The sequence below is a fragment of the Oxyura jamaicensis genome, chromosome 12 (genome assembly GCF_011077185.1).
Source record: "Oxyura jamaicensis isolate SHBP4307 breed ruddy duck chromosome 12, BPBGC_Ojam_1.0, whole genome shotgun sequence".
NCBI lineage: Eukaryota > Metazoa > Chordata > Aves > Anseriformes > Anatidae > Oxyura > Oxyura jamaicensis.
The window spans coordinates 21469228-21489274 of NC_048904.1; the positions used below are offsets into that span (position 1 = coordinate 21469228).

Genomic DNA, 20047 nt, shown 5'->3' on the forward strand with positions numbered 1-20047 from the left:
AGGCAGCGGGGGTCGCGGCGCGGCCGGGCCCGGCGCCATCTTCGCGCGCGGCCGCCGCCATGTGCAGCGCCTCGTACCACATCTCCGGGCTGCTGGAGAAGATGGCCTCCAGCGACAAGGACTTCAGGTGCGGGGGCACAAGCCCTCACGGCCCGGCGGGGCTCCACACCCGCGCCCGTTCGTTCTGCGGGCCGGCAGCGCCGCAGCCGCGGGGTGAAACGGTGCCTGCGGCCGCCGCCACGGGCCGCGGGACGGAGCGGGACGGTGCGGAGCGGGACGGCGTCACCGCGGGGCTCTGTAGGCGCTGCCGGTGCCGCGTTCGGGGCTGTTGTGAGAACGGGCGGGCAGCTGCCGGAACGCCTCCCCAGCGGGACGGGTGCTCTGGTTGCTGCCTGTGTTGGTGACAGGGGAAAGGAGAAGGGGCTCTGCTGGGGTTGGCGGCTGTGTCCGAGATGCCCTCCGGGTGAACTGTTAAAGCTAACGGGTGCCAGAGACCTCGCCCACCGGCATGGCGTGCCCTCAGCACCGACCCCGGAGGTAACGGGTGTGCCGCAGGCGGTATTTTGGGGGCTTTTAAAGAGAGATTAGCGATGTCCTCAAAGCAGGTTGGCTTCAGCAGCTGGTACCGAACTCGGTGCTTCTGAGAGAAGCCGGCGGTGCGGCGGCGGCAGTTCGTGGTTAACGTTGCAAACAAGATACGCCCAACGCGGGGCGAGCACCACGGTACAGAGGTGGTTCGGGACCAGTCCCTGCCGCGCACGGGGACGTGCGGCCCGGGGCCTGCCCGCCCGGGGCCTGCCGGCCGTCCAGGCGCGGTGCGTGGCGGTCCCAGGGCCGTCCTCACGCGCGTCCCTCGCGCGGACGGGTCCCACGGCCGTTCCCGGGGGGCGGCGGGCAGGCTGGCAGCAGGCGGCGGGTGGGCAGCGGGACGCGGTGCTGCGGGCGGTGCTGCTCAGCGCCTGGCCATAATTGGTCACGCTCGCTCCGCGCTGGCGTTGAACGCAGCACGAGAAATCAGAAGAATCAGAAATATATCACGTACTGTTAACGTTACAGGCCAGAATCTCTCCGTGCTTCTCATGTTGGGTTTCTGGCGGGTTAGTACCACAGAAGCCCCTCGTTCCAGATGGACTCAGCTGCCGCTCCAGAGAAGACTTGTACACTGACGGTAGCCTTGTACACTAGGGCAGCGTTTGTTCTTAAATGCTGAATGAATTACATCAGCGCTTGATTTAAAATGGATGTGTCACTTGGTAAATGAGAGGGAAGAGCTGCTCTTTGGCTCCTCGTAGACATCCATCCATCGAGGCTAACGTTAGAACAGAGTTAATTTACAGTAACTGAACTTATATCGCTCAGAACCTCGGACTTCTGTGCTAGCACCTTTCACATTTTCTTTCTCCCAGAAAAGCAGATACCTAACGAGAACTTCTCAATATCCATTTTGACTTTGTCCCTCTTAGAAAACTATATTGACTAACAGCCAGCTGAGATTTTGTTTTTAATTCTAAGCTGGAATGATAGATACTTGCTTGGTTTTGCTCGTGGGAGAAAAAAGTGCAATCACAAATGTTAATTTGTTCATTGTCATGCGAAGGAGGTTTGTTTGTGCCTGTATATCATCTGATCCACTTTTCCTACGTTCTTTCAGGTTTATGGCCACCAACGACCTGATGATGGAACTGCAGAAAGATTCTATAAAACTAGATGAAGACAGTGAGAAAAAAGTTGTGAAAATGCTTTTGAAATTGCTGGAGGACAAAAATGGGGAAGTACAGAACCTCGCTGTGAAGTGGTAAGAGCCTTGGCATCAATTACCGTGTTCCTTGGCAATAACAAAGCTGTCACAGACTCCAGAGAGTGTGTTGGAGTGCAGCCTCGTCCTGCAGCATTGGCACCTTGCTCCAGCCTCCCTTTGTAGGGGCTTCCCCTCTCTGTGCTTGCAGGCACAGCAATTTCTTTCTCTGTCAGGATTCAGAAAGGGTGAACATACTGATACCTTTGTACAAGCAGTAGGCATCTTTGGAAGTCGTTCAGTGTTTGTGTTATGAATCTTACCATTTTGAAAATAGTATGACTAAGATTTTATTTCTTTAGAGACAAGCTCAGCTTAAAATATTGAATATCAAGCTCTCCTCGTTTTCTGGGCTTTGAAATCCAGTGCTGAATTGCTCAGTGGTCCTGTCTTTGTTAGAGGTGGTACTAAACTGATGACACGTATAGCCCTTCAGAAATGGCAGTTGAATTCCAGGTCCAAATCCTGCCCGTCAAGGGCATTAAAGTTTATAATTTCATTAAAGTTTATAATGCACTGCTTGTTGTTGTGTTTTTTTTTTTTCCTGCTCTGACTTGAAGTGTAGTCTGTGCTGTTTCTTTGCTTTGGACCATTTGAATAATTTTTTGCAACCCAAATGAAAAAGGCAGGATGTCCCATTATTAACGAATCATCTGGTGAAGTGATCCTACTGCTGACATGTTCTTTCCTGTCTCTTCCCCCAGCATGTCTAAATGGGAGTGTTCATTCTAGAAATGAAATTGAATGGGTCAGTTCACGCACAGGGCTCCAGAAAGGTGGGCCATTTAAAGACAACTTTGGGTTCCTGTATTTTTTCCAACTGTGGATCTTAGTCATATTCCCTTCTTTTCAGTCATGTGCTACCTCTATCCCTGTACTTTCCCTGTGACCTTTGGCTCTTTCTTTTTGATTCTGACTGTCCTGACTTTTTCCCCAGCTTTCTTGGCCTTCTTTTTGTCTCCGCCAGCTTTGGGTTTGTTTCCTTTGTTTTTTAAAAGAAAACTGTTGGGTACTAAGTAAAAGATAAATTTATTTGCCTATTTATCTGTGGTTGCATCAGGAATACATCCATATTCATCTAGAATGTGATCATGAGAAAGTAAATGTCAAAATAAAGCCAGATGTATTTCCTTTTTATACCTAAGGAAGTGCTTATAACACTAGTGTGCGGTTACTTATACCCAGCCAGGTGGCAAGGATCTCTAAGGAGAAATGTGGCATTCTGAAGGACACTGGCAGTTGATTTTATTATCTAAAACTGAGTTCTTATTTCTACAGAGGAAATCTGCAATCACACCTTCCATCCAGTAAATTGACAAATTTGAAATCCATCGGAAAACCCGATTCTAGTTCTGTGTTTTGTTTCAGTCGAGATGAGTTCCTCCGCTTCTCTGTGCCTTCAGGGTCCCCGTCTGTAAAACGGTTCTGTACTTTGAGGTATAAAGTTGAACACCATTGGTGCTTGCACAAAGTCCTATTATTAAGTTTTTATTTTCTAATTACTGTATTTCAGAGAAGCTACTCGGACTCTAAAAAGCTATTACTGCGCTGACTTGTCAGTGTAAGAACAGCCTTCCACAAAGCAGGCTGTGGTTGCGTACGCTGGGAAGCGCTGTGCATGTAGTGCTTGCCGAGCATTTAAGTGGTAGCGGTGGTGTGCTCGAGTCCCACTTTTCTGTGCCGTGTGTTAAAAAAAAGGGGAAGCAAAACTCCAAAAAGGCAGATTAGTCCTTTCCTTCACTCTGCTTTCCATTTTAACCTGGCTGTGTGGACAGCTTACTGAGAGAGGGGAAAAATGAAACCTTCATGAGCTGGTTATCTGAATGTCTTTTTGCACTAGAACAGGAGCACAGTGGGATTTCCAAACCTGTAGAACCCTGTTCATAGAAATGGTTGTACTGCACGTGAATCGCAGGGAGCTGTTCGGTTCTCCTGTGTTTTCTGAAACCGAAGGGAAGGATGTGCCTTGTACAGTTCAAGTCATTCGGTTCTGAGTAGTGCCCACAAGAGCAGCAGCAGGCAGTGACTGAGGACTTAGACCTGACAGAAATTGGGGTGCAGCCCCCACCCCACTGCTACAGCAAGTAGCTGCTTCTCTGCAAAGTGGTAACCACTCGTGGGAAGTAGACAGGTACCTGTAGCGTCTGTCAGGAATCTGTTCAGGCGCAAATTCTTCCAAAGTAACTCCTGAAGATGCCCACACCTTACACCCGGGAGCGTTAATCTCCAGGCTCGGGCCCCAGGTCTTCACCTGGGCAGGCGGTTCAGTGGGAGAGGAGGAGGAGTGTAACTGCGGGGGCTCAGGGACGGATCTCTGCTGCTGGCGGGTTGTGGAGCCGCGGGCAGGCTCACTCAGGCTGTAGAAGAGTGACGTGTTGTTAGGATTGAAATGGGGCTCAGCGTGTTTTCTGGGATGCACACCGAAACAGAAGGGCTAAATGTTCTGTGCGTTGCGATGTTCCCGCTCATCTGTGCTGGCTTTTCATGAAAAGTCTGGCAGCAATTCCTTAGCAAAGGGGAGCAGAACATCCAGGGGAAGCAATGCTTTCTGCACTCCTTACGTGAGCTCAGAGCCAGTTAGAGAAGGAAAGCCATAACACGCAACTCACTGAAATACAGTTAATACTTTCCGTTTTAGGTTATTGGCACCCATTTACAAGGTAATGAAAATTAAAAGATACAAAGAAATGCTGTCAAACACTCCATGCACAGTTTTGCGTACAAACTCACCAGCAGGAAACACAGGTTGTTAACAGAAAGTTTTTTCTAATAATAATTACAAAAAAAGGAGAGAGCACGGGAAAGGGATTGGACTTCCCTCTGTGGTAATTCTGAACCGTGGCTCAGGTGGAGTTTTTCACTCATGCGGCTGAGGGCAATGGGTAGTTGGTTGCATGTAAAAACAAAAAACAACCACAAAAAAACCAACACGTTTTGCATTGTTCCTGGAAGTCAATTTTTGATGGTTGCTTTTTTTCAAAACCTGACTAGAGTTCACCATTATTTCATGTAAATTAGTTGCTTTGGTTCAAATTCATTGTGTCACAATTTCTGAGCTGCTCCCTCCGCTAAGATCTCAATGGGCTTTGTTTGCAGTAGTTATGTGAACTACCCTGCAAATCTGATCTAAAATCCACTGAAGGCTATGCAGAGTTAACGGAGGCAGCAAGGCAGGGTGCCTATGCCTAGGGACGTGACATGGGCTCCAGGGTGTCAGTACTCAGTGCAGATGTTACGGGAATATTTGCACTTGGGACTGAGATGCCCTGAAGGAAGAGTGTGCCCGAGCACCCCTGTTTTTGGTGGAAGCAGCCTCCTGCTCGTTCTGACTGGCCTCTCCTCCTGCAGTCTGGGCCCGCTGGTTGGCAAGGTGAAGGAGTACCAGGTGGAAACCATTGTGGACACGCTGTGCACCAACATGTTGTCAGACAAGGAACAGCTGCGGGACATCTCCAGCATCGGGCTGAAAACAGTCATCTCCGAGCTGCCACCAGCTTCTACAGGTAAGACGTCTGTCCCTGCTCGTCAGACCGAGGCAGTAGGGAACCACAGCAGTTGGGAAGGGAAACAGGAAGATGGGTAGTTCGGAGCCTGAAAGTTACAGGTCCCTTATTCATCTGCTGGAGGACAAGAAACAGCATGGAGGAAGGACAGCAGAAGTTGAGTTAGAAATGTGGTTAAAGATTGGATGAAATGAAGACTCCTGAACTGGTCGCTTGCAGGATGCTTATGTCTGAAACCACATCTGAATTCTTGGAGAAAATCATTTTTGTTTACGGCAGTCCTAAAGCACGCAGTGTGTCAGGATCCTGCTGCTCAGGCAGCCTGGCAGGGCTGTTTGGTCTCGACATCAGCAGTGCCACCACTGTCTGCGGTCTCAGCAGTGCCAGCACTCCTGTCTGCAGCCCTGCAGGACCAGGTTTTCTGGCTGCCACAGCTGCCCTGTCTGCTTCTCCTGCATTTGGAACTAAGTATTCCAAAAATCCAGCAGCTTTTCAGGAGATCCCCAAGGCTTCCAAAGAGTTAAGTTTCCCCTGCAGCCACCTCGCGTATATGTGGCTGTGGCAGTGCTGCCGGCCTGCTTTAGAAGTTGGGAGGAGAATGAGAATTAGTGTGCAAATACTTGCCGAACCCCCTCTTAGATTCTGCAAGATGTTAAGCTCTTGAGAGGCATCTTTTCAGAAGTCTTTATTTAACATGTCACATGAACTGAAACTGTTGCAGGGTAGTGACAGATAAATCATCTCCTTCAGGGCTGGGGTTGGCACTGTGTGGGTAGAAGGCAGCAAAAGCAGTGTTGGTTTGCTGCAAAATAGAGGGTTGGACATCTCCCTGTGCACTTTCTTCACCCTAATTTGTTGCTTTTTTATTGTTTGTAAACGTGGGAAGGGTTGAATGGTTCTTAACAGCATAAAAGCTTCTTTTTAACTGACAGTGGGGAAAAATCTCTCTTGCAGGCTCCACCATGACGGCAAATGTATGCAAAAAGATCACAGCCCAGCTGACAGGAGCCATTGGCAAGCAGGAGGATATATCAGTGCAGTTGGAGGCTCTTGACATCCTGTCAGATATGTTGAGCAGGTACCAAAGGATTTCCTTTGGCAGCTGTGTACAGCAGGGGGCCGCTCTGTACGTGTTTGCTTTTGATTTCTCTATTTCCATAATCTTGCTACGAGGACTTAAAACTAAAGGATTTGGGTTGCCTGCCACAGGGGAATGTCTCAGCGGAGCAGATTCATCAGCGGGGATGAGAGACAACATTCTGAGCCCTACTGTGCTTGGGAATCGTGTTAACAGTGGTGAGGGATCCCACAGAGGCTCGGCTTAAGTTTAAGCAAGTGTAAGGAGGGAGAGGGCGGACCAGGGAAGTTTATTTTAGCCCTGTGATCTGATTGCACATGCATGTTTTTCCTGGCTGCCTCTCTCTTGTTATATAAGTCGGAGTGGCAGTGTCATATGTCAACTGCATGCAGGAAATTATTGACAAACTCCCAGGTCATCCAGAAGGACACAGCCAAAATCAAAGTACTCCATGACAAATGCAAATAACCTCTCCTGTGTGGTTCAGAACAAGTCAGTTTTCAAAACAGAACACCAAAGCCACCCTTTTCCTCTCCCTCCTGCTGTATGAAATCTTCACGGCTGAAGGGGTTTTTACCTTTTTTGCTGGCAAGGAAGCTTGTCCTCTGACACATTGACTTTCAACGTCTGTCTTGTTCTGTTGCTTGCAGGCTAGGAGGAACTCTCTACTCTTTCCATTCTTCCATCCTGAGCTGCCTCCTTCCTCAGCTGACGAGCCCCAGGCTGGCCGTGCGTAAAAGGGCCATCGTTGCCTTGGGTCATCTTGTCTTGACCTGCAGCGGGAACATCTTCTCAGAGCTCACAGAGCATCTCCTGGCTGAGCTGAAGAAGAATGAGTCTACCTCAACTACCAGGACATACATTCAGTGTATTGCTGGCATCAGTAGGCAGGCTGGACACCGCATAGGTAGGACAAGTAGCTTGAAATGGTACTGGGAAATGTGCATGTATTTTAGAGCAGCTCTTCTTTTTAATGGTAAAAGAAGTGTGTTCACTCTGTTCCTGACATCTTAGTGGGTTGTGCTTTGTGATTCCCTCTGTGGGTCTGATCTGGCTTTGACCTCCACTTGGAAGGGAGGAGACACCAAGATAACTCTGTGGCTGCCCTTCTGTAGCGCATTTCATCCCAAGGTCTTCAGCACTTTCCTGGTTTGAATTAATACCTCTGAATTAGGTCAGTGGATTCATCCCGCTTTAAATAAGAGGCTAAACGGAAGGCAGCATATTTGACCACTTGTCTAAAAGATCTGCTAGAACTGACATTCAGCCCTAGAAGATTTCTAGGCACGGCTCTTACCCTGACTGAAATGCCAACAAAGAACCGAAGACAGTGAGCAGGGGTCACCTGCTAAAAATCCCTTTAAGGCTGTTTTTTGGTGGGCTGCTGGTTCCTTTCCCCAGAGACCCAGAGGAGGAATGCTCTGCCAGGCACATGAAGGAAGTGGCAGATGCTGAGCTATTGGCAGCTTGGATTCGTGACCGCTGGAATGTATTTTACTGCTGCTTACTTTGTCTTTCCCAGGAGAACATCTGGAGAAGATAATTCCTCTGATTGTTCAGTACTGTAACGTGGAAGATGATGAGTTGAGAGAGTACTGCTTCCAGGCTTTCGAGTCTTTTGTAAGAAGGTGTGTGCCCTTGAGGAACAGCCGTGCACCATGCTGTGCATCGGTGTCCTCCTGGTGTAAATATCGATACTTCCATCATCCAGGGCTGAGTACCTGTGTTCCTGTGGGAAGGAGTTGACAAATGAAATGACTTCTTTACATGCAGAGTTGGACATGAGTTACGAGCCATTTTACTTCAACACACGAGAGCATGTTTCTGTATTGGCTTTGCAGGAGTGGGACAAGTTTTCCTTGTCCTTGGGCGATTCCTCAGGAAGAGGGAATTGCCTCATTCCTGGTGTGTGGAGGGAGTGGGAGGCAGGAAAGGGGCTCAAGTAGAGGAGCTGCTGAGCTGCACCTTTCCTGATACTTGGTCAAAAGTTCAGTGCTTGTCTTGGAGAAGGAGCCCTTCAGAGCTCCTGAGGTTTCCTCTCATGAAGGCAGGACTGAACCAGGTGGTGAAGGCTATATGTTTTTTCCCCTTACAAAAATGATTGCATCCTTCCCAGGAGAATGTGGCCTTGCTTTGTGCGCAGTGAGAAAGAGCAGCTCTGCTTTAACTCATGTTAGCAAAACGCTTAAATAGTCCATGAAACATTTTGGGATCCTTTTGAGATGGGTTGTGTTATTTGGATATTTAAAATTGCTTATTATTTGATCTATTAACTCTTAGGATTTTTATTTGTTGTGATAGGTGCCCAAAGGAAATTGACCCTCACATCCCTAATGTGATGGGATTATGTTTGAAGTACATCACCTTTGACCCAAACTACAACTATGATAATGAGGAGGAGGAAGAGGAAGAGAGGATGGAAACTGAAAATGGGGAGGATGAAGAGCAAGGTGCCTGCTTGTGAGGATGGCTGTGCTCAGCAGAACACCGGTTAACATTTCTCCCCTTCCTGCGCGCTGTCCCCCTCTGTGATGTTTCTTTCAAGATCTGTGTCAAGGCAGTTTTGTTGAATAGGTTATTTCAGTTTAGCAATGGTAATAACACAGCGGTATGTGCACAGTTCCAACAACAGTTCTGAACTTGTTAGTTTTATTTTTTTCTGCCAAGCACCTCAGATCTCTGCCTGAAACCAGTGCTCTGAACTAGGTTGGTGGAGGGCTAGTGAAGGGAGCATTGCCTTTCCTGTCCCTGCTGACCGTAGCAGTCTCTTAGAGCTTGCACAGCAAGCAGCCAGGTTTGACGCCTGGCAATCCCGAGGAGCAGCTCTGCCACCTGGCCGTTGGAAGCGCTCCCTCGTGCCCTGCAAGGTGTCAGCGCTGCTTGCAGCCTGCCAGGCAGACCTCGGGCTGCTGCTCCAGGCAGCTGATGTGACCTGCAGGGGTTGTTCTTCAGAGGGAGGTGTGAACTCTGTCCTTCTTGAAGGCTCTCTGGTTCTGAACTTTGCTGGTGGCACCAAGTGCTTGGTTCAGCTGTAGCCCTGGTTCCTGTCTGTCCTGACAGGTGGTTTAGGCACACACGAGGGAGATGTCTCCTTACTGGCTTCCTAATGAAATGCTTTTTCTTGAAAAGAAAGATGTTAGAGGCAGATCTAAAAATTGCAGCTAACAGCTGCACACCCTGCAGGTTTCTCACTGTATCTACCCAGTATTATTTATTACCTTTTGTAGCCAGGCAGCCAGCATTTGTCGCTTACTTGAGATCCAGAAGGCATTGGGTATCTGGTGTGGTCTCGCTTATTTACAAAGCTGGACAAACTCCTGTTTTCCCTGATCACAGGGGAGGTCAGGCAAGCATTGCTTGCTCGCAGGCTGTTGCAGCTAACACCCCGCCAGGTTTTGTCAAAACCATGCTGGTTTGTCAAGGTGGAGCTTTTACTTGGTTTCTGGGTTGCTTCCTCTTGCCTCTGCATCTGCTAGGCTGCTTTCAGTACATACGTACAAAGCTTGACTTTGCAGTCACCTGGAGGCCACAAGCACTATGCTCTTTGTGAGACCGATTGCTTTTTTTTTTTTTGGCAGGAGGAGACATAGAGCTATTTGCAATTTTGATCTGACAGTTTCAGTGCAACCTAACTCGGCCTACAAATATTTTAGCCACACAATTATGTTTTTACTATAAGGTATCTGTTTGTCTGGTAGCTGGAGAGGGAAGCTCGGAGGCATCAAGTGACCCTCTAGCTCTGATTTTCTCCTCATGGTGCATCCTGTTCTTTCCAGAAAGCGACGATGAGTACAGCGATGATGATGACATCAGTTGGAAGGTCCGCAGGGCTGCAGCGAAGTGCCTGGAGGCCATTGTCAGCAGCAGGCACGATCTCCTTCAGGATTTCTACAAAACTCTTTCCCCAGTTCTGATAAGCAGATTCAAGGAGAGAGAGGAGAACGTCAAAGCTGACATCTTCAGTGTTTATATCGCCTTGCTGAAACAAACACTGCCCAGCCAGAGCTGGCGGCATGCTTCAGATGCCTCTGGCAAAGACGATGTTCCCCTGACGATGCTTCAGAACCAGGTGCGTGAGGAGGTGGTGGGCTGCATTAAATCAGAAAGCAATAAAGAGAAGTAGATACTGTGCCACTGATGAGTATGCCTAGCAGGTAAATTGGAGAACAGCTGAAGGAGCCTTTTGGTACACAACTAGAAGGGACCAAATCCCAAGGGTTAACAGTTCATGTTTTTTCCCACCATTCCTGGAGAGAGAGCATTGAGCCAGTTCAAGAGCACTGAGGTATAATCTCCATTATCCCCCTGGGTAGCCTCTGACACGCTTGCAGACTGTATGACACATTAATCTTGGGTTAAAATGATGATCTTATTGTATTTCTTTAATCTTCTCTGTTAGGGGATACCACCAACTTGATGATTCAGTTGGTAGAATGTGGAAGAGTGGAGTAAAGTCCCTCCAGCTCGTTAGTTCACGTATCTCTTGTTCACACGAACTGTCTTGTAATCTTTCCGTAGTCCATTCTCCTCTAACGAGTAATTGTGTTGTTTCTTGCTGTCTCTTGTCAGCTCTCTTGCTGTGCCTGTAGTGCCTCTGGCTCAGCTGAGCAAGCTGCTCTGGCAGCATAGCTCTGTGCCCTGGAAGCTGGGATGACTGATGTGTTTCCTTCTGGTTTGCTTTTCCAAATTGCAGGTCCCCAGCATCGTCAAGGCCTTGCATAAGCAGCTTAAAGAAAAGAGCATCAAGTCAAGACAGGGATGTTTCAGCATGCTGACAGAACTGGCCAGTGTTCTTCCTGGTTGCCTGGCAGATCACATCCCCGCACTAGTGCCTGGTAAAGCTTATCTGTGGTTTGCGGGTGGAAGAGCGGGGTTGGTTCCATGAGTTCATAGTATAACGTGTATTCTTACGTGCACGTTTTATTCCTCAGTATTGTCTCTGTTCAGTTTCAAGGCATACGCATCAAGTTCTGCTCCTTGCTGATACACTAAACAGTTTACAGATCAGTTCTTGTTTCTGTTGACCACTGACAGGGTATCAGGTTCACTCCCACAGTCCCCAGAAGAGACACCTTTAGGAGGGCCTGTTCCAGCCTCCTTTGAAAGTAGCTGGAATTAAACTTTTTTTTTTTGCTAGCATGCTGAAATCAGTAACACATGACATTTTCTTTTACAAAATAGAGTGGCGTTAAAAAAAATGTATTGACTGGAGCCTTTATGTGCACCCCCACGTTTTCCACAGAGCTTTCCTTTCCCATAGATTCATGAAGAAACCCAGGCTGCTCAAAGGTTTATAATACCGAGGTTTTGTCTTGGCTTTGGGGAGAGTCTGTACAGTAAACATATAAAAGGTCTCCTGTGATTGTTCCTGGGCCCAAGCCAGGTACCTCTCTCATGAATTAATAGGTTGCAAAAAGCATTCAAACCAAGAGTCACGCATAACTCTGGGATGGCAAACAGTGCTGTTGTAAACATTTCCGATTAAGTCTTCAAGGAAACATAAATACGTGCCATAGAAAACGGACTTGGAAGTACGTCACTTCTACAGAGGCAGTCAGTCTGTTGAACCAGAGAAATGTAAAAGTCCCTGCTTCTATTTTTTTTCCTTAAAAAAAAAACAAAAACAAACAAAAAACTTCCCACAGAAGAGTAAAGGAAATAAACGTGAAAGGACATGACAGCTGTACGGAGTGCCTGTTGAGCTTAGATTTTCCCAGTTTGAATCTCATGCCGCTTTTCTCCTGTTTATTTGTACCTTACTAACAACCCCTCCTCATCTCAGCCCAGGACAACTTTCCTAATTGAATTTTAAATGGTTGTGTAGCCAGCTATCCATGGCTGCTACAAAGAATATTTATGTCTGAATTGCCACTTCCCTGAAAGCAAGAGGACTGTAAGGATAGTAGCTGTCTTTAACGGTGCATATCTGGTGTATGAGCAGAGGAAAGACAGAAAACAGACTCCAACTGTGTTCATTTTTTGCTTATTTGTTTTGATTAAGAACACTTAATGAAATAAGGTAGCATTCTTTCTTGTCTCCTCTGCACAGGAATAGTTTTCTCATTGGCTGATAAATCCAGCTCCTCCAACATGAGAATTGATACGCTATCTTTCCTTCACGTTCTTCTTTGCAACCACCAGCCAGAGGTATTTCATCCTCATATCAAAAGCCTGTTACCTCCAGTTGTGGCCTGTATTGGAGACTCCTTCTATAAGATCACTTCAGAGGCGCTGCTGGTTACTCAGCAGCTTGTGAAAGTTATCAGGCCTTTGGGCAAATCTTGCACTTTTGATGCCAAGCCATATGTGAAGGACCTTTTCCCTGGTACTCTGAAACGACTGAAGGCAGCTGACATTGACCAGGAGGTGAAGGAGCGTGCTATCTCATGCATGGGACAAATCATTTACAATCTGGGAGATCATTTAAGCACTGATCTCCAGCCAACTTTGAAGATATTTCTGGAGAGGCTCAAAAATGAAATTACCCGATTGACAACAGTCAAAGCATTAACGCTAATTGCCAGTTCTCCACTTAAAATAGACTTGAGACCTATTTTAGGGGACGGTTTCCCCATTTTAGCTTCCTTCTTGAGAAAGAATCAACGTGCCTTGAAACTGAGCACTCTGACTGCTCTGGATATCCTGGTGAAGAACTACAGTGACAGCCTCAAGCCTGCCATGATAGAGTCTGTGCTAATGGAGCTCCCTGCTTTAATTAGTGAGAACGACATGCACGTTTCCCAGGTGGCAATCACATTCCTTACTACTTTAGCTAAAGTTCATCCATCCTGCATCTCTAAGATCAGTGGTTCCATTCTTACTGAAATCTTCCAGCTTGTTCACTCACCTTTGCTTCAAGGAGGGGCTCTGACCGCTATCATAGACTTCTTCCAGGCTCTGGTTCTGACAAAGACGGCTGCCATGGGCTACTCGGAGCTGATGAAGCAGCTGACTGCACCGATTTACTCCTCGGGTTCAGCTGGGGCGTCAGTGACCTTACACAAGCAGGCGTATTACTCTGTTGCAAAGTGTGTGGCGGCCCTTTCCTCAGCCTGCCCCAGAGAAGCCCCTGGGACACTGAACCAGTTTATCCAGGATGTAAAAAGCCCCAAATCCAGCTCTGCTGTGAAAGTGCTAGCCTTCCTTTCCCTGGCAGAGATGGGGCGCACGATGAACCTTAGTGCTCAGAAAGAGCTCAAAACTGTCATCCTGGAGGCATTCACTTCTCCCAGCGAAGAGGTGAAATCTGCGGCTTCCTACGCGTTGGGGAACATCAGCGTTGGAAATCTTAAGGAGTATCTTCCCTTCATGCTGAAAGAGATTGGAAGCCAGCCCAAGAGACAGTACCTCCTGCTGCACTCCCTAAAAGAAGTCATCAGCTCCTCTCCAGCCGATGGCCTCAAACCATATGTGGAGGATATTTGGGCTCTGCTTTTCAAGCACTGTGAGTGCACAGAAGAAGGGACGCGCAACGTGGTGGCTGAATGCTTGGGGAAGCTGACTCTGGTGAATCCTTCTGAGCTGCTGCCCCGCTTGAAAAAACAGCTGTCATCAGGTAGTGTTACGATGAGCACTGCTGAGAGTAGGGAAATACCTTTTTTTTTGCTGGAAAGTGCTTTTGTAAACTGCTGGTGGGTACAACAGGGAGCGAAGCCAGTCTGTAGAGGCGAGAAGGAAACGAAGGATCTTTGTGAGGGAAATCAAAGGAACACCGGGTTGCATGGGATGCAGCAGGGTTTGGCAACAGGGACTGCACATGGAGATTGTGCTGGGACAGGTTTTAAATAAAGAGGTTGTTAAGATAAATCCTCTGTTCTCTTATGTTTTCAGTGTGTTTCTAATGAGACTGAGAGCAGAGTATATGCTACAGAGTTACAGCAGTGATTTTGTCTCTTGACCTGTCACTGTCTTTTTCTTTCCATCTTCATCACAGGCTCTCCACATGCCCGGAGCACAGTGGTAACTGCGGTCAAATTCACAATTGCAGATCAGCCTCAGCCTATTGATGCTCTCCTGAAAAGCTGCATAGGTAGGCTAGTACAAATCACAGTGTAATGTGGGAACATACTGGTTTTGTTCAGTAGCTGAGGGATTTTTCCCATCTGTCTGCACCTCATCTAATCCAGTTAGTTTTCATCTGTGTTTCTCTGCTTTTGGCATTCAGGAGGAGGACTGTCTTGGATCCTTGTTAAACGCTCTTGGGCATGTTCCATTGGTGACGTTTTCAGGGAGCATAAGTTCCCCCCACTTTCAAACTTAGGATTCCAGCATCATGCAGACAAGGATCTTGTAAAATATAACCTACATAAAGTGGCCTTACAGCTAGGGAGCCTGCGTCTTGGATCTGTTGTATAAAACTGGGCCTTTGGTTTCAGAGAAGTCTAATCTGAGCAAGTTAGGTCTGGGCAGGAAAGAAGGAACACCTTCCGTGAATACTGAAGCTTCTGATTTGACTTTAGGATGAGATCTGTGGTAGCTAGAATCATGCTGGTTGTTTTTATGCCCAAATGCAGAAAAGTCATGGTTCTTTCCTTTACTATATCCCAGATGAAAGCATCTCTAATGTCTTTGTTAGACTGTGCCCCTAGAGATATTTGGCATAGATGTGTCATATCCAGGCTCCATCAAAAATACATTGTGGCTTTGGGTCAGTTGCAAGTGCTTCGTCTGAAACTCTGCAGCAGGACTAACTGGTGTGTTTGTATCCCCCAGGGGACTTCCTGAAAACTCTTGAGGATTCAGACCTGAATGTTCGACGCGTGGCTTTAGCTATGTTTAATTCTGCTGCTCACAACAAACCTTCTTTAATACGAGAATTACTAAATGCAGTTCTCCCCAGCTTGTATAGCGAAACGAAGGTCAGAAGAGAACTTATCCGTGAGGTATGTCATTAGTTTGGCCTGGGGGCAATACGGCAGTGACTCGGTGCACATGAAGCTGAGGTGGAGCTGTCACTGCTGTTAGGTTACAGCTGTATTTTTTTTCTTGTTTAAGGTAGAAATGGGGCCATTCAAGCACACAGTGGACGATGGCCTTGACGTGAGGAAAGCTGCTTTTGAGTGCATGTATACACTGCTGGAAAGTTGTCTTGACCGGCTGGATATCTATGAGTATCTGAACCATGTGGAGGACGGACTGAAGGATCACTATGACATTCGGGTGGGTAGATGCTTTGCCAGAACTGCTGGAGGACAGCGAAGTAAATGATATTAGTTCCTGGGAACCAGGGCCTAAATTGATCTGATGTGTTACCACAGCATAGTGTGTGCCTGCCATGTCTGCTGCAGCTGCAGCTTTCATCTGAATATTTTCCAGCCCTAGTTTGACTGTCGTGGCCTTGAAAATGCAACCCTACTGTAGCTGGCTTTACAGGAAATCTACCAAAGTCTAGAATATGAATTGCCGTTTACTTAGTGTAGCCAGTGACACAATATAAAAAAAGAGTACTGTTGTTGGTCTCATATAGGAAGCACTATATCCTTCTCATTCTATTTAATTTACCTCCACTTAAGGAGGTGCAGCAGTGGTGCAATCCCTGTGGTGAATGCATCTGTTTCGCTCAAAAGCTGTCAGCGCTCTACAGACACCTGAGAGGAGGACAAGCGGGACCCGAGTCCAACTGGTTACTGTTGAGCACTGGCTGCTACAGGCACATCTCTAATAATGCCCAAAATCTTACTAAAACCCCTTACCCAAGTGCAAACAGAACCACTCCAGCAGATACCATGGAAGCAGCAGGCAGCATGACGCCCCAGGTCAAGCAGATGCACGATCACTGCTGCGTTGGGGACTGGAGGGCGGAGTGAAGCAGCACCTCTTTTCCCTCCTCTGCCTAGATGCTGACTTTCATCATGCTGGCTCGGCTGTCCACACTCTGTCCCAGTGCAGTCCTGCAAAGGCTCGAGCGACTGATTGAACCACTGCGAGCGACGTGCTCCACAAAGGTAAGATCAAAGAGAGTGTGACACCCTAGGGGTGGGTTCTGCCACCTGTGCTGTTACTCTGTCACTGCTTCCGAGCGACCTGCTTCCCACGTTCCTTTGGTCAGAAAATGCTTGTCCCTGTACCTGCTGGTGTGTTCAATTTTGTGCCTGTATCATCTGTTCTAAATCTAAAGTAAATCTAAAATAAAAATGGTGCCTTTGACTTTTAGGTAAAAGCTGGTTCAGTGAAACAGGAGTTTGAAAAGCAGGATGAACTGAAGAGATCAGCAATGAGAGCAGTGGCTGCTCTCCTGACCATCCCCGAGGTAGAGAAAAGTCCAGCAATGGCTGAATTTTCATCTCAAATCAGATCCAATCCTGAAATGGCATCACTTTTTGAAAGTATTCAGAAAGATACTGCTTCTCTACCCGCCACAGAATCGATGGACACGAGCTAAGGTTTTGCTTGTCTGCTCCATCACCTTCTTGTCCTCACCGTGCATTAACCCAACAGATACACCACAGGGGGCTGAGAATGTCATCTTTCTGCAACAGCCACTTGGAAGTCAGCAGGAGACAGGAGAAAATAGCTGAAGACATGGGACATCTTGCTGAATTTTAAAAGGGGTGGGAGATCGAGGGAAGTATGTCCCTATGTAGGGGAGGGAGTAGAAGACACCTACGTTAAGTCTTCAGCAAGCTTTTAGAGGGCTTACGAAGCAACCTGAATTCAGAATGGTTCCACAAAAACAGGAAACCACTTCCTGAAGTATTTCCCTACTGCAGTACAGAGAAATAAAGCCTTTTTCTTTTTTTTTTTTTTTTTTAAAACCACTGCATATGCACTTTTTACTCCCCAGTTGCCTGAAGAATGTGTTTGTATTGTTTCACTAAGATGACTAAAAACTAGATGTCTTTACTTGATAAGCATCAAGCAGAGGTAGGGCCTGTTTGAAAAAGAGGCAGGAGATCTGCATTAGCCAAGCTGCACTTGCTCATCACGCCATAGCTTTCCCACACAGGGCTGAATTTGTAAAATGTGTACTGATAGTTAAGTATTCCTGCAGTGTTTTGGTGATATGAAACTACCTTGCTTATGTTTTCCTGGTTTTAACTGTAAAATACCTCAATGAGCTGTCTTCCAAAAAGAGACTACTTGTATTACTACAATAAATCACACACTAAGCTTTTCTTTACTTGAAACACTGGCATCTTCCCCCCTCGGAGCAGCTCAGTGTTTCTCTCAAGTGACAGCCACCAAAGCACCGATCTACTGTGAACTCTGGTCATGAAATCACACAGCAGCAGAACACATTTTCAGCAAAGTTCACAAAAGCATTCTAGTATCGCAGAAGAGATCAAGGTCAGTCACCAGGTTCCAGAATAGTCACAGCAACTCTTCTGTCATTTGAAAGCCTTCTCTAAAGCGCTCGTTTTGTTCAAATGCAGCTTTGCACAGGGAAAAGAGCTTTAAGAGACAGAAAGGATGTAACAGCACATCAGAGAATGAGACTACCATGACGCTTCTGGTAGCCATGGAGCTGTAATAAGCTTTCATTTCTCCATTTCTGACAGCAGGTGATTTGAAAAATAGTTATAGTGCAGTGTGAAAGAACGTGTTCTGTTTGAGTGGTATCTGAAAATAAAAATATAGCTGTGAAGCTGTGTGCATTCCTGAATTTGTTAGCCATCACAGTGCCACTACATTACTACCAAGTCTACCAGGAGCCTAAAGCTGAAGGCACAATGACGTGACTCTTCCTTAGGCTCTACTAGGAATTCAGTTTCCCTTGGGCATGCTCAGAAAGGGGATCTGGCCCCAGTCCACCTGAAGCACAAGTACCCAAAAGGAAGCAAATACCTCAATCAAAGCAAGAGCTGCACAGAGTGCTCTGCTGCCAACCTACTGTCAGAGGGGCACCAATTGTGGGTGCAGGCAGGACCACAGCTCTGCTGGCCAAGCCCCAAGAAGGTGACAAACCAAAGCCTCCCCGTCCATCATTGAAAACATTCAGCAGAGTTTGTATTCACGCTTTATTAAATACATTCCAGATGTAGGAGGCCGTTTATTCGTTCTCCTCGCTGCGCAGCCTGGCGTTTGGATTAGTGATCTTGATGGCCAGCTGAGCTGCTCTCTCCACAATGACCTTGCGGTTCTTAGAAGACACGTTGTGAGCAATCTCTGCGCAGTACGACCTGCGGGAAACAGACCGCGCGTCATGCCTCCGCGCAGCGCCCTGGCAGCAGGGTGGGCAGGGTGCTGCAGCCAGCGGTGCTCAGGAGCAGCAGCGTACAGAAGCCTTCCTGGACAAGACAGAAATCACAGCCCACATCCCGGTGCCCAGCTGTCCGGACCTGAAGGCACGTGCTCATCTCAGAACACCTCAACCCTCGTTTTCCTTCTTGCAAATGAGTAGTTACTGAGATCGTTTAACGACTTTACTTATTATTTTGGTTTGGAAAGTAGATGGCTGCAGTAGGTGTAGGTTTGTGTCTTAACAGATGCAAAGCCACAGCTGATCGCAATTTTACCAAGCTAATGCTGTCAGCACCACTTTAACGTGCTGTTTTCACCAGAGGTGTGAATGTGCCAGCCCCAAGCAGCTTTCTGTACACCTCCCACCGGTGCACAGCAGCCCTTAGGAAACCGAGGCAGCTCTTGTGTTCTGAGAGCTGCAGCTCCCCAGGCCTCCCCTGTACATCTCACCCTCACTGTGCTCCCCTCTGCCTCCTCCCCCCAGCACCGTTACGGGATGGCAGCACACAGCCACAGCGCAGGGCAGGGAACAAACCCGACAGCCACGGACTTACTTGTTGCTCATCATGAGCACTTCCAGCTCCTTGACATTGTGGACCAGGAATTTTCTGAATCCCGTGGGCAGCATGTGCTTCGTCTTCTTGTTGCTCCCATAACCGATGTTGGGCATCAGAATCTGACCCTTGAACCTCCTGCGAACTCTGTTATCGATACCTCTTGGTTTCCGCCAGTTGCGCTGAATGAATAGGAGAAAGAATTGATGCAATTAATGCTCGGTTATGGAGCTAAATCAGTCTGAAAGTGGCCCCATGGGAATAACAGATTTAGCCAAAACCCATCTCCAGAGAGGCTGCTCCTGCAGCATGACCCGCAGCGCCAATACCTGGTCTTGATGCATCACCAGCCCCCGAGGCAACCCCATCAGATTTCCCCAGAAGTCACTGAGTAAATGAAATCCCAGCGAGCTTTTACCTTGATCTTGACATAGCGGTCAGACTGGTGGCGGATGAACTTCTTGGTCCTCTTCTTGACGATTTTGGGTTTCACGAGAGGCCTGAGGGCCGGCATGGTGCCTGGGACAGACGCGGTGGGCTCAGCACGGGCTCAGCGCGGAGGCACCGCGCCGCCCGCCGCGGCTGTCGCAGGCTGTCTTCCGCCCGCCAGGCACGGCAAGGCCCGCGGGGGAATGGGCGCTGCCGTGCCGTCGCTCTGCCTCCCGTTTCCGAAGCTGGAGGAGCACGGGGAGCTCCCCAGATGCGATCCGGGGAGGGCACGCGGCTCCCGCCCCCCTCAGCCACCGCGTCCCCGCCCGGCCTCCCCCCGCCGGCAGCGCCGGGCCGCGGCCAGCCCAGGCGGGCACCGCCGCTCCCCCACCCCCCCCCCCCGGCCCTCCCGAGCCCCGTCCCCGCCGCGCCGCCCGGTGCCGATGCCTCCGGGAGGATTCCGGCCCCGCTCCCGGCGCCCCCGGCAGGGCGGGTGGCGGGGCGGGGC

At 48.3% G+C, this 20047-nt stretch overlaps 4 protein-coding genes across 6 annotated transcripts in view; 2 read left to right on the top strand and 2 right to left on the bottom strand.

The window, feature by feature from the left end:
* SEC13 (SEC13 homolog, nuclear pore and COPII coat complex component) overlaps nucleotides 1-15654 on the bottom strand; it is a 22487-nt gene extending 6833 nt beyond the window's left edge. The window contains exon 1 of the mRNA XM_035337254.1: nucleotides 15650-15654. Within this exon, the coding sequence (XP_035193145.1) occupies nucleotides 15650-15652 (3 nt within the window). The 5' untranslated portion in view covers nucleotides 15653-15654. The remainder of the gene's footprint in view (nucleotides 1-15649) is intronic.
* The window catches only part of IFT122 (intraflagellar transport 122), a 57832-nt gene that overhangs the window by 485 nt on the left and 37300 nt on the right, over nucleotides 1-20047 (top strand). The gene's annotated exons all lie outside the window — the stretch shown is intronic.
* On the top strand, nucleotides 6-17960 carry LOC118173038 (cullin-associated NEDD8-dissociated protein 1-like). Of its 2 annotated transcripts, none has more exons than XM_035337248.1 (15): nucleotides 6-127; nucleotides 1652-1795; nucleotides 5144-5298; nucleotides 6253-6376; nucleotides 7027-7283; nucleotides 7899-8004; nucleotides 8678-8826; nucleotides 10153-10445; nucleotides 11070-11211; nucleotides 12426-13931; nucleotides 14310-14405; nucleotides 15089-15258; nucleotides 15371-15535; nucleotides 16213-16320; nucleotides 16530-17960. In XM_035337248.1, the coding sequence occupies exons 1-15, from the start codon at nucleotides 60-62 to the stop codon at nucleotides 16755-16757; spliced, it is 3711 nt and encodes a 1236-aa protein (XP_035193139.1). In that variant the 5' UTR covers nucleotides 6-59; the 3' UTR covers nucleotides 16758-17960. The 2 variants fall into 2 exon arrangements, with proteins under 2 accessions (XP_035193139.1, XP_035193140.1); XM_035337249.1 differs by lacking the exon at nucleotides 6-127 and adding an exon at nucleotides 2500-2571 and having other exon boundaries at nucleotides 1657-1795.
* RPL32 (ribosomal protein L32) lies at nucleotides 18319-19683 on the bottom strand. The gene is made up of 3 exons (XM_035337255.1): nucleotides 19529-19683; nucleotides 19111-19292; nucleotides 18319-18495 (listed from the first exon to the last, which is right to left on the bottom strand). Exons 1-3 carry the CDS (start codon nucleotides 19622-19624, stop codon nucleotides 18366-18368), a joined length of 408 nt encoding a protein of 135 aa, XP_035193146.1. The 5' UTR covers nucleotides 19625-19683; the 3' UTR covers nucleotides 18319-18365.

Excerpts from the sequence above, each read along its gene's own strand:
- RPL32 (XM_035337255.1), bottom strand. The coding sequence starts at position 19,624 with ATGCCGGCCCTCAGGCCTCTCGTGAAACCCAAAATCGTCAAGAAGAGG. Across the intron at positions 19,293-19,528 it reads ACCGCTATGTCAAGATCAAG|CGCAACTGGCGGAAACCAAG; the intron begins GTAAAAGCTCGC and ends CTATTCATTCAG. Across the intron at positions 18,496-19,110 it reads GTGCTCATGATGAGCAACAA|GTCGTACTGCGCAGAGATTG; the intron begins GTAAGTCCGTGG and ends TGTTTCCCGCAG.
- LOC118173038 (XM_035337248.1), top strand. The coding sequence starts at position 60 with ATGTGCAGCGCCTCGTACCACATCTCCGGGCTGCTGGAGAAGATGGCC. Across the intron at positions 6,377-7,026 it reads CTGTCAGATATGTTGAGCAG|GCTAGGAGGAACTCTCTACT; the intron begins GTACCAAAGGAT and ends TGTTGCTTGCAG. Across the intron at positions 13,932-14,309 it reads GAAAAAACAGCTGTCATCAG|GCTCTCCACATGCCCGGAGC; the intron begins GTAGTGTTACGA and ends TCTTCATCACAG.